General features: G+C 52.8%; 2 protein-coding genes across 2 annotated transcripts; one reads left to right on the forward strand and one right to left on the reverse strand.

Annotated features, from left to right (window-relative positions):
- Positions 1–6,445: 6,445 nt before the first annotated feature.
- PG998_005384 (kinase-like domain-containing protein) lies at positions 6,446–9,240 on the forward strand (the record flags this gene model as incomplete). The annotated part of the gene is made up of 3 exons (XM_066872202.1): positions 6,446–7,758; positions 7,813–8,723; positions 8,792–9,240. 3 exons carry the CDS (start codon positions 6,446–6,448, stop codon positions 9,238–9,240), a joined length of 2,673 nt encoding a protein of 890 aa, XP_066732299.1.
- Positions 9,241–11,501: 2,261 nt separating this feature from the next.
- On the reverse strand, positions 11,502–12,110 carry PG998_005385 (uncharacterized protein; the record flags this gene model as incomplete). Its single annotated transcript, XM_066872203.1, has 3 exons — positions 11,502–11,783; positions 11,907–11,994; positions 12,087–12,110. 3 exons carry the CDS (start codon positions 12,108–12,110, stop codon positions 11,512–11,514), a joined length of 384 nt encoding a protein of 127 aa, XP_066732300.1. The 3' UTR covers positions 11,502–11,511.
- Positions 12,111–12,671: the final 561 nt, after the last annotated feature.

Below are 12,671 nucleotides of genomic sequence, written 5' to 3' on the forward strand. Positions count from 1 at the left end.
TCATGCCTTGATCTGTGTCCCTAGTCATGCTCGTATCAGTGAGGGGGTTCTTTTCTTGGACCCGACTCTTGGGTTGCAGATTACGTTAGCATCCGCATAACAAGCCCCGATGATGCGAACAGGTGTTCCGACCCGTCAGTCGGGGTCGACCTAGACATGCACGGCGGTAAGCGCAGGTGGTTTCATCCGAGTCGCTGCTCTCGCTTCGCCTCGGCCCTGGTGCAATGGTGTGTCACGGAAACAAAGAAAGAATCAGGAAGAGTGCGAGCGTGTGTGTGTGTGTGGAGCGTGCACGATGCAAATCCGGGGTGGAACAGGGAGATGGAACTGGGGGAGAAGGAGGGGGAAGGTGGTTGGTCCATGATGGCGCCAAATGGGAGAGAGCATTCCCGACACGATGGCCCGACCGCTTGAATGAAGAAGCAAGCAAATTGCTGCTCTGCTCTTGCTTACGGGATGGATGATGGGTTGACCGTTGCCTACTCTGTGACCAGACTGGGACAAAGAGCGATGCCCAGCCGATACGGGGAAGAAACAAGCAATCTAGACCGGCCCACGTCGTTCGACTTCGCGGTGGCTGTGAGCTGATAGTCGCAGACCGACACGAGAACGATTGACTGACGACCGAACGACAACACATGTTCGAGGGTTGCCCGAAAGGGAAAAAAGAAGATAGAGACGATCCCTGCCGCGGGACCGAGAACCTCCTCTCCTCGCTCCTTGGGCCCTAGTTGCGCCTTGACAGATATTCCAGAAGCATTCTCTGCTTCCCGGCCCTCCCGCCTATAACAAGGCAGGTGGCTATTGGCATGTGAGTCGTCCAATGGCTGGGCGGCAGACGGGTTTTCCAAATCAAATAGATGGCACACGCTGACTCGCTGGCGGGATAGCGAAGGACGATGACTCAGCAGAGTTTCCACTGACGAGTCCAGAGCCGTCTCCCTATTCGTTGTGGTACGTCGTACGTCGATATCAAGGTCACCAATTAACTGTAATAAACCGACAATTGCTACCGCCGTCTATCTTACTTTCTCGCTTTCATTTCCATATAGCCATGGATTGCCTGCAATATCCGATTCCCTGATCTGGATATCGAGCACATCCACTAATTGGAGTGTCTGGCGGTGTGCGGGCATGCCGCAGGCCACAGGCCGGACCCCAATGCTGCGAGGAATGAATGACATGGCCATATAACAAAACGCATGGCCAATCGACCTATCCTATATGCGGACTTTATTGTGCATCGCGTGTAAAATGCCATGGCACTGCTGTCCGAAGCGCTGGCCGCATGCAGCAATACTTACAGTCCACATACAACAGCTCACCACCTGGCCCAGGATACGTATGCAATGATCCAACGGAGTGTGTGGCAATGGAATGTTACGTAGGTGGCATAAGAGGCTTGGCAAGGTGCAAGGTGCAAGGTGCAAGCTGAATCTGAATCTGAATGTGTGTGTACAGCATGGTCGGTCCCCCGATTTAGCAGAAGTCCCGACCCAGGAAAAGAAGCATGCTTTTTACGGCATCTATCAGTCGAACATGCGGCTGATGACTTGCCTGGTTTCTCGGCAGCCTTCCGGCGGGCGAGAACCTGTTGGTGCGTTGAAACAGGCCCGGGTGAGACATGCGACAGGAAAAAAGCATTTCCACTTACCAAAATATGGTAATACCGTCAACCGGATACAAGGTTAGCTGGGTAACCCGAACCCAATAGCTGGTGTCTGTCGTGTCGTGATTCGGATCATGTCTTGTCTCCTCTCTTTTCTCGGGTTGGGCAGACAGACAGACAGGCAGACAGACGAGGACCCTAAAACTACTGCGAGCCAGCACGTCACCGGACGGGCGTCACATCCTCGTCACGACTCAGCGTTGTTGTTGGGGGGCCGGGCCAGCAGCACCCACAAACACATACACACACACACACACCCACACACCTCTACAAAGCGGCGAAAGAAGGAGCCTCCGATAAGGTTGTGTGTGAGACGGTGAGACCCCCCTTTTTTCAATTATGGCCCAACGTCGGAAACCCCGTTCGTATGTATGTCCGATAAGGGGCCGCCGGAACGCTGAAAGTTGGGGGTTGAGGTAGGGGTACCAGGTACAGACAGTTGACAGTATCGGTCTACCGCCTAGGCTAGCTGGGCTTGATTGATCGCGTTACTAGATTCGAACGGCGTGGGAGGGTAGCATAAAAATAAACTGCTCGATTGTGCTTTGCTCTGGGAATAAGGATGGCCTGCCTCCATGCAGACCGATAGCACATAGAGCTGCCCGATCCGGCATCATGAGCGAAGGGGGCTAGCTACCTGAAGACTGAAGTACACATGCACAAAGAAACGGTGGCTGAGGCCCTTTGTTGCATAGACTGATGTCGGCTGGCTGGCTGACTGTATCCGATCACTTCTCGGACTGACTGTCATCTATCACAAGGCATAAGAAGACCGACCCCCTTGGCATTATTCGATCTGAATTTAATGAATGGTCTGGAAGCACCCCAAATTTTCCTGGCCCCGTTTGGAGTCCAAAGCAGTCTTTTTTTAGTTGGAGAAAGACAGGAAGAGAACCCTTTTCCCGAATCTCGTCCCTTCTAAGCGGCTCGGCACCCAGGCCGCCTCATCTCAAGTCCATCTCACAGCTTACCCTGTTCTGTATCCCGTCGTATCATGTATGTATGCATGTATGTACGTACGTGTACGACATGTGCTGCACGTACGTCGACTGACGGGTGCAACAACCGAGAGGAGAGAGAGAGAGAGGGCGGGCGTATATGCCGCTTTCTTTCTGTGACCTTGGTCTCAACATCATAATCATCGTGCCGCCCCCGGCATATCCTTTTTACCAGAAAAAAAAGATCGATCGCTTTTTGCCCGCGTTGCTAAGAGCCCCCCTAGTAGAGTAGCTACGATCTGCCTTTTTGCCCCACTCACCGTCCACCAACCCAACCCGCGTATTGTCGTTTTTGGAAGCAAATGGCAAATGCTGCACTGGGCGTTTCCCGTTTCCCACCCAACATGAAAGAAAGGAACCCGGGACCCAAGGATTCCAATCCAACGTATGAATGCAGTCGCCGGCCTGTCTCCGAGTGCCGGTTGCATGGCACGGCACACTCGTGCATACCTTCTCACATAGCTGCCATATACAGACACAGATCACTTGTACGGAACTCTAGACGCTATAATTTTCCACGGTACAAATTTGCATGACTTATCTCATCTTGCTGGCATCCCGTCGTCATGGTCAATCGGCAAATCTCCAGCCTCTCGTTTCATCTGGCTGCCTGTTCCTTTATTCCGTTCGGATGTACATATCCCCCTTCCCTCGGCTGATTGGACCATTGACGTGGAAAGACGACCCCGATACTCATCGGGTCTACTTGACAAGTTGGAATGCCCATGCGCATTTGAATATATTCCCTACATATGTAACTCCAGCTCAGCGCCCCCCACTGTCGATCAATCCCCCCTTTTGTCGACGAAAAGGGTATATACGGTTGTTAGTTAGCTGTCTATCTTCGTTAGGACACAATGTCGTTTCGTTTTATTATTAGCAGCCCGGGTCCGCACTGCTGCTATGATGCTTCAATCTAATATTAAAAGAAGGGGAAAAAGAAAAAGAAATAAGAGAAGGCGTCTCGAATCGAGCTAGAAACAAGCTACTTGGAGTTACTTGTCACTTACTGGTACTATACGACCATCCGCCTAATGCACTGTAGAAAGGACACACCTTGACACACATAGAGGAGCCGGTTATCCAGGGACAGGTCTGGGCTGGTGGGAGTGGTGGGGTTGATTACTTACAGTAATCGAGCATAGTCCACCCTGGTATCAAATCAAGACGCTCGGAATTGCGCAGTCGGGGTTCGACTTCGGCAGAATACGGTATCTAGACAAGAGCCAGCTTGCCAGCTAGTTTTAAAGAGGGTACTTGGAAGCAGAAGAAGCCTGTTCTCGCATCAATCGAAGAGGACCCTCATCCAGTGCTGCACGATTGGGACCGAATTACCTCACTACGGAGCTGAGCCCCGCCATACGGGCGAACCCAGCCATTAGGCTTGCCAGGCCACTTGGGCCTATCCTGACTTTTGCCCAGCGTCCAGCGTCCAGTGCCCACCACTCGACCCCTTCGCTCTCCGCCATTCCAGCCAGTACATTCACTTCGATTCCTCTCTGGAAGCCCGAGAAGAAACAAGACACAACGGGCCTGGACTGGGTTGGCTTACAGCAGAAAGCAGAAAGCAGAAGACAGACAGACAGACGACAAGACCGACTGGACACGGCGAGACGCAGCGAGAGAGAAGCAGCCAAAAGAATCGGAATCCGTGAAAACCAAAAGAGCCAATCCACTCATTCCCTGCTATGTTTCTGATGTGTATGGTGGATTCATTCAGTGGTGTCGGTGTCTGCGCTGTGGTGTCCTCCCAGCTACTAGCTCCTACCTACAATTGTTGCTGTTCCTGCCAACAATTGTGCAGCGACGAAGAGCAAGACCCTCCCTTTTTTTCCTCTGTACCTTGCCCAGCTTTTTTCCTATTGCCCACTTGCTATCTCCATCAGTCATCAAGTCAATCCCGTCAGAGCGAACCAGCCTCTACCCAAAATCCCAAGATCCGCCCCCCCTCACCTCGCACCAAAAATCAGAGACTCCCCCTACGCCCGCAGCCGCAGCAAGTAACAGCAGCTCTCTCAACCCATCTCATCTTCAATATCACTTGTACCGCACTACAACCACCGCCAAACAAAGGACTACGCCTACAACCACTACCACTACTCTACCTACCTACTACAACAACCATCACCACCAAAATTCTCAGCAGAGCATCCTTTTCGTTATAGGCGACGATCATCGACCTGCACCCACCGGCTTGCCATCGCCAATCTCGAATTCTTCTTTGTTTCGATTTCCCCTCCCCCACGGGCCTGGCATTGGGCGACAGAACCCCTTCTCTTCGCTCGCCGCAAACAATGTCTGGTGCCGATGGTGGCTACGACCTGCTTCGGCGGGCAACTCAGGCAATGATGTCAAAGTAAGCACATCAATTTCCACTTCTTCACTTCCTTGCATCCGCCCTCCCCATATCGTTCATTACGGGCCTTTTTCTTCGCTCCGCTATCCCATGCACTGGCTGCTTCACAATTCGAGCCATTTTTCCCTTGCTACACGCTGCCTCACCTTATCGGTTGTTTACCAAGGCCGGAAGAGACCCATCACCCTGCCATCTGCCACTCCTATTACACGTGTTTACTCTTGTTCTCCTGGCCCATTTAGCCAGGTCGCTTTGCCGCGGTCCCGGCGGGTGCCAGTGCCAGATTTGCGTCCAGAGATGGACCCTGATCTTCCCCAAGAACTCCGGCCTAGGTTGCAGATTTCATGGGCGAGGGGTAGTAGTCGTAGCAGTAGCCTGTTTGCACCTTGTACCGAAGCGACTCAAGCGGTCCGTTTTGGCGCCTTCACTAGGAGTCCCCATCTCGGCCTTTCATTACATGGCAGGGCTCCGCTTCGAGTCAGGCAAGTGCCTGCGACGATGAAGCTGCTGGGTGCTGGGCGTTGCATGACGACCGACCACTTTGGCCCTCTGGCACCCATGGGGGTTGGGCGCAGTGCGTTTTGAACATGGCATCATTGGGTCGAAGCACTGCCAGACGACGCCTGTCCACGATAGGCGCGCCATGGGGCTATAGAGCGAGCGACAGAGAGAGGGACCCAGGGACAGCAAGCAGAAGCATTATTACTCCCAACTTACATGGGACGGCGGGTTCAGCCATGGCCCATGGGCCCTTTCCAGCGAACCAAACCCGTCGACAGGCTACTGCTGCCCCCGGGGCTGATGACGAGAGGGAGAGAGAGGGTCTGACTCGTCGCCCGGCGTCACCTAAATAGCTCTCGCCCTCAAACCCGTCGGACCCCCCTCCAAAAAAGGCTGCAGGGCAAATGCGCTTGTCTGTCTATTGGGCTCTCTCCCCCACCCATACCGACCTTCACAATGAGACTTTCGCGATACACCCCCCACTTTTAACCTTCCACCACATGGCTCTTCACATGGGTTGCTCTCTGCAAGCCCTGGTTCCCTACAAATTCTCGGAGCAAAATCTTGTGTGACATGTTCCATTTTCCCATACAGCAAGTGCTAGCTCTCATACGTTCTCTTGTCCTACTTTTTCTCACTACCTCATCATTCGCATCGTGGTGACCTAGGGATGAGCGACTTCTCATACTGCGAACTCTGCTGTTTTGAGATGCTCCTGATCCGAAAGCCACCCTAACTTCCTCTCTCTCCGTGTGGCTACTTTTTTTTAGCGTTAACAGCATTGCTGTCGTTTTTATCCCATTCCCCCATCTCACGACCCCATCTCTTCTGCACGTCTTTAGCCCGTCGTCCTGCAGGCACTGAAACATCACACCTTGGTCACACTGTCTCGTTGCCGGAAAGCAACTTAACTTCGTCAACATGGCTGGCTCTAACGATAAACCCAGGCAAAGCGCGGGAGATGAGGAAAGTGGAGACCAGATAGGGTCTGATACTCCCCGGTCAGGCATTGCAACACCGCAGCCTGACCTCCAGGACAAGAGGCTGCCGGGCATCATGAGTTATTTCAGCCAGGTTGGTTCTTCCTCTCTGAATTTCTTTTCTCGCACGCCCTCCACCTCCCGAGCACGAGAAACTGAAGCCGAGTCTTCTGCCCCGCATCAGGAAGAGAAGGATGCCAACAAGAAGACTGCTCTGCCGGAACCACTGCCTACCCAAGATGGCAAGGACTCCGCAACCGAGGCTTTACCTCTCTTACCTCATGAGAGAGTAACGCCGGCGGCAGAAGCCGAGTCCTCCTCCCAGCCGGCAGCCTCACATTCACAAACCAATCCTTACCCAACGCCGCCCTGCTCCAAAACCCCATCGGAGACGGGTGTGAGGTTGAGTGAGGTGGGCAGTGATGCCGGGGGTGTGTCTTCGAGAGGCAGCTTTGATGTTGGTTCCCTACCCCAGTCCAGCCAGAAGAAGTCGACCTCGGAACTTGCACAGATGCAGTCCCGCAGAGCGAGTCTGGCGAGTCCCCTTACCAATGTCGTCACCGCCTCTACTGTCCATGCGACCCACTTATCCAACCCCAGCGGCTGCGTTGCTTCCACCACCACCACCAATATCACCCCCAGTTCTCCTTCCGGAGCCCGCCCTCCCTTGGATTCTGCTGGCCCTCTTTCATCCAAGTCCGTGTCTGTTGATCGGCTGAAGAAGCTAACAAATGGTGCCGCGAATAAGAGTGGCAATTCTACGCCTACCCGAGCAAGCTCATCCACACAGCCACCCCCCAAGCCCGAGCCGCTGTCGCGCTCAGAAAGCGACCAGTCGCGGAGCAATGGGGATGTGGTGGAAGCAGCTAGTGGTCGCGACACCCCCGTATCTGAAAAGAGCGGAGGTGGCGCCAGCTCTGGGCTTCCTTCGCAGAAGGGAAAACTGATTATTAAGATCTTGGAAGGTCGAGGCTTGCGCAAGAGTCGAGACCCATACGTTGTGGCCGTATTCCAACGGAACGAGCTTATATCACCTGGTCCGAGAACCTTTGAGGACGAAGACGAACTAGATGCACCCCCGCCCGGAGTTGGAGGCGTCCCGATCCAAAGACAAACCAGTGATTCCGGTCGCCCGATGGCCATCCCTATGAAAAGTCGGCAAAGCAGTAGCACGAGCATATCTGATCAGCATACGTTCCGAAACCGCCCGAAACGGTCTTTCACCAGCCCTAAATGGGATGCCGAGGCGCTTTTGTAAGCCTCCTCCAGAGCTGACCGCCATGAAGCAGGGTAGCTGACAGTTTCCAGTGATGTTGTGGATACGGACATGTCGGTTGACGTGTCGGTATATGATCATGGTGCAAATGGGGAGGATCTCTTGGGACATATTGATTTCCAAGCTACAAAGGACATTCCTGTCAGAGGATGGTTCCCTCTGAAAGGCCACGCCGACACCATGGAAGAAAACGCCCCCACGGGCGAAATCTACGTTGAAACGATTTTCCAGCACACAGACAAGAAGCATTACGGACCTGAAGACTTCCAGATCCTCAGGCTCATCGGCAAGGGTACGTTCGGACAGGTTTATCAAGTTCGGAAGAAGGACTCGAATCGCATCTATGCCATGAAAGTGCTCTCAAAAAAGGTCATTGTGCAAAAGAAAGAGGTTGCGCACACAGTAGGCGAGCGAAACATCTTGGTGCGAACGGCCATGTCGGAGTCGGCCTTCATTGTGGGACTCAAGTTCTCATTTCAGACATCGGGTGATCTGTTCCTGGTCACTGACTACATGTCTGGAGGCGAGTTATTCTGGCATCTTCAGAAAGAAGGCCGTTTCGACGAAAAGAGGGCCAAGTTTTATATTGCCGAGCTGATCTTGGCCATTCAACATCTTCACCACAGCGATATCGTCTATCGCGATCTCAAGCCGGAGAACATCCTGTTGGACGCCAACGGACACATCGCTCTGTGCGATTTCGGCCTTTCGAAGGCCAACCTTACGAAGAACGACACGACAAACACTTTCTGCGGAACCACAGAATACCTGGCGCCTGAGGTGTTACTGGACGAGGCTGGCTATACCAAGATGGTTGATTTCTGGTCGCTGGGCGTCCTGGTTTTTGAGATGTGCTGTGGCTGGAGCCCCTTTTACGCGGAGGATACTCAGCAAATGTACAAGAACATTGCCTTCGGCAAAGTTCGCTTCCCCGAGATACTCTGTCGCAAGAGGGCAGGAATTTTGTGAAGGGACTCTTGAACAGAAACCCTAAGCACCGTCTTGGAGCAGTTGACGATGCGGAAGAGTTGAAGCGGCACCCCTTCTTTGCCGATGTTGACTGGGAGGCATTGTCCAAAAAGCTCATCACACCGCCCTTTAAGCCCAAGTTGAAGTCGGAGACGGACGTTTCTTATTTCGACCCCGAGTTTACCAACGCCCTGGGCCAAGCCGGATCTCTCAATGAAAGAGCTCACGCGCTATCGACAGGCTTTGCGAACTCGACGCCACTTTCTCCCACGACACAAGCCAACTTCCAGGGCTTCACATTTGTTGACGAGAATGCGTTGGATGACCATATGGGTGGGCGCTACGACGATGACGAGATGGATTCTCGTCGGGATAATGAATGGGACGACATTGATGACATTGACCTCCGAAAAGCCAACAACCGCATGAGCGGGATTGTACGAACCGGGGGGCACGACGAGCCTTTTGGTAATTCACACTTCGATATGTGAGGGGCTGCCAGGCCTATCCATCATCGACCTGATTTGGTTTCGGGGGCGGGTCTTGGTTTGACTTCACGTTCTTCCAGCAGTGCATGTGATAAGAATTTCACAACGATCTGCATCATTGCATCAGCCGGCTATTGTTGCATGGGGCATAACAGCCACCAGTGGATTGGTGGAAAGGTTGAATGGCGTTAGGTCTTGCAAATATGAGGAATAATGGCACATACAGAATGCTACACAAGCAAAGAAAAAGCGTTTTGTGACACGGATGATGAGATGCAGGTTTGTCTCGGCAGGCACAATCTGCCTGGCCATGTTTATGTTCGCCTGTTTTCGTCGATGTACGAGTTCTCGAGCTCCGCGGAACGTGCATGTCTGCCCCCTCCCTCCCGGCCAATCTTGTTTCTCAAAAGCCATGGCCTTGAGACGGAATGTTGTTGAGACAACGTCCAAAACCCGTTGGTGCTGTTGGAAGAGATGACTTGTGGCCCTGGCCAGACACGGGGCGGGCCATGTGACAGATTGAGCAGTGTAGAGCTACAGCGCCTAATGAATGAATGGCGTGGCACCTGATGGATTAACCTGACAGATTCTTGATAAATAATACAATAACACACATCGAGATCCCTTTTTATCCATCGAATTTACATGGTAGATGTGAAGTGAGACTCCTTACTAGCTACTGTATACAGCAGCTAGCAAACGACACTGATTCTTGCATTGGTCCAGCTGACACAGCGCATTGGTTTTGGCAGGTTATTTTGATTGCTCCTTTTACATACTTCTGGCAAGGCCAATAGCCGGATCAGAATAGCCTTGAGTGCGACTAATCCCCTTTCCTGCGACGCCCTTGCTCCCACTCATATCACAATTTCCTTTCACAGCTGACGGAAATAAGGGACGCACACTTTCTCTCGACCGCCTACCCTTGATCCCACCCTCTCACATACGCGGTTCTTTGTCCTACAATTCTTTTCTTGGACAGAGGTTTGCCTATGAGTATAGACGACTCCATCTAGCGCTGCCGTCGGCGCCTACTTTTGGATGCAAGATGTGGTTGGGGGCTCGAGGGAGGATGTCTCTTGTTCAAGCTTCTCCTCAAAACAAGCGACTGTTCCGCAAGTCGCCCGTCGTCCAGCAAGAAGACCTAATATAGATCAGTACACACGGCGGGAAACTCTGAACTAAACAAGACACAAGACACAAGACACACACACATATATATACCCATGTCGCTTGAGGCAATTCTCGGCATCGGGCTTTTAACTTCAGCGGTATATCCTACCAACTGGGTATAAAAAGGGGCGATGCTTCTTCTTCTCTTCTTCGCCATTTGTGTATTTAAGTTGGTAGAAACGGGGAAGGAGTAATGTCCCCGAATCAGAGGGAAGACATTCGCCAACTACGTCCATCATGAGAAAAGGCCTGCAAATAAAGGGTGGAAATGAGGGTGTGGGCATTGGTGTGTTTGTGCAGTAGGTCGGGATTCTCACGGGAACCTTCTCCTTTCCCCTTTCTTGGCTTTCCCCGTGTATTAAATCACAGGCATAGCAGCTTTCAAGAAGAGTCAGTGTAGATGACATGTTAACTCTGAAACTGGCAATGAGTGCCATGTCCTTCTTCTCCGACTCGGAGGCAACCCAATCGTGTATGTATGTAGATAATAAGATCTTTTTGTTCTCATCTCTCTCACCTCGCTTTTGGCCTTCAATGGCATGTATCACAGGGGCATTCCCGATTCTTGGAGTTAAAAGCCCCTTTTGATGGATGGGCGCGTATTGGCAGACACGGTGTCCAGAAGTAGAGTCACTCATGGTGTGGGAATTTGGGCACGTCACTAAAGGGCAGCATGCCAGCACTGGTGCTCTTATCTCAAGATGGTCACACGCTGCTGGGCGAAAACTACAAAGGCGTTGGGTATAAGATAGCACCAAAAATTGGCTTCATGTCGGATTCAGCGTCAGCGATCCTGGAGTAAATGTACAAGGATTACACTTCTTTTCCTTAGTGTCCCCCAAAAGACGTAGTCATCCTCTTCCTGCCTGTTCTGCTCAACTCGCCCCGTCGTACGGTTATTTGTTTTTATTGCCGTTGCCATCGAAACACATATGATCGTATTTGTTCGATCATTTCCTGTCTTTCCCCGTTTCGTACCGTCTAAGGAACCGCTCGCTTTCTATGCGCATGCAAATCACCAGTATTGCGATTCCCTAGCAGTGTATAAGTGTTCAACTTTAATCGACAATGCGTGCGAGAGTGTTATGGTGTTTCCCGAATTTAGTGGTGGGCGGTCTCCTCCTCCTCCTCCTCGACAAGCCAGTCCTCGGCGACGGGCGCGGCGGAGCCGGGGGCGACGGCCTCCTGGCCCTCGACCTCGACGGCCATGTTCTCGTAGTCCTTCAGGTTGCTGGCGAGGTCGGCCTCCTCGGGGGACTTGGGGGTCTTGGGGGCGGAGAATGTGGCGACCTGACCAACGGCATCTGAGTCCTTGACGGGGGTAGGCTTGTAGGCCTTAAGCTCCTTGAGGTAAAGCTCCTGGACGAAATCGGCTATACGGAAGAAAAGAACGATATGTTAGTCAATGCTGTTTGTTGGCTTGTCGAGCTGGGAAGCAATTGACTTCCGAGCCCTATGATGTCGTCGATACCCCAAAGCGAAAGTGCAAAACGTACCTCGTCGCGAGACAGTGGGAGCGATAAAGGTTCTGGCGGCGTTGACCCGAGCGACACGAGTGATGGCACTGGCGGCCGACCTGGCAGTCTGCAAAGCGGCGGAAAACCGGATTGGTTAGCAAGTGTGGGCTGGTGTCGGAAAAAGTGTGCATCGAGGAGCGGGGATTGGCATTGACATACCGAGGGTCTGAGTTGGAAGAGCATTTTGATGGATGGAGGGAAACAATAGATGCTCAATTGACTGGCGGTCGACGATGTCGTCGTGAGTGATGGTGGGATGGTGGGTGATGGGATGGCGAGGTGAGGTTGGAGGTGAAGCAGGTTGAGGTTTTTGCGGCTGGCTGCTCGGCGATTCGGGGAAAATTGGGCGGACGGCGCCTCTTGCTTTCCTACTTTGCCCATGTCCCCCCCAAAAAGCTGCTCGCTCTCACAACCTGGAGAAGAAGGAAGAAGCTTGGACCTCCACCTGCCAAGACCCCGGGTCACGTGCATGCGGTCACGGACTCTCCTCACTCATCCATCCCGACCAAGTCGATGACGGAGGTTGGCTAACCCAAGAATTCTAACGTCCATTTTCTCTTCGCCTTGTTCGATCCATGTCGTCACGCAACCACACCTCTCAGGTGGGGCTGGACCGCGCATTGGCATCTGGGGAAGCCCCCTTCTATACCTCTTCGTCATTGACCGACTTTCGAAAAGGCACGAAAGCCTGACTGGCCAATCACCGTAGGGGGTCCTGCCTGCTCATTACCGCTTCGGGGACGC

The sequence above is a fragment of the Apiospora kogelbergensis genome (genome assembly GCF_038363985.1).
Source record: "Apiospora kogelbergensis strain CBS 113332 chromosome Unknown utg000003l_segment0_segment0, whole genome shotgun sequence".
Classification (NCBI taxonomy): Eukaryota; Fungi; Ascomycota; class Sordariomycetes; order Amphisphaeriales; family Apiosporaceae; genus Apiospora; species Apiospora kogelbergensis.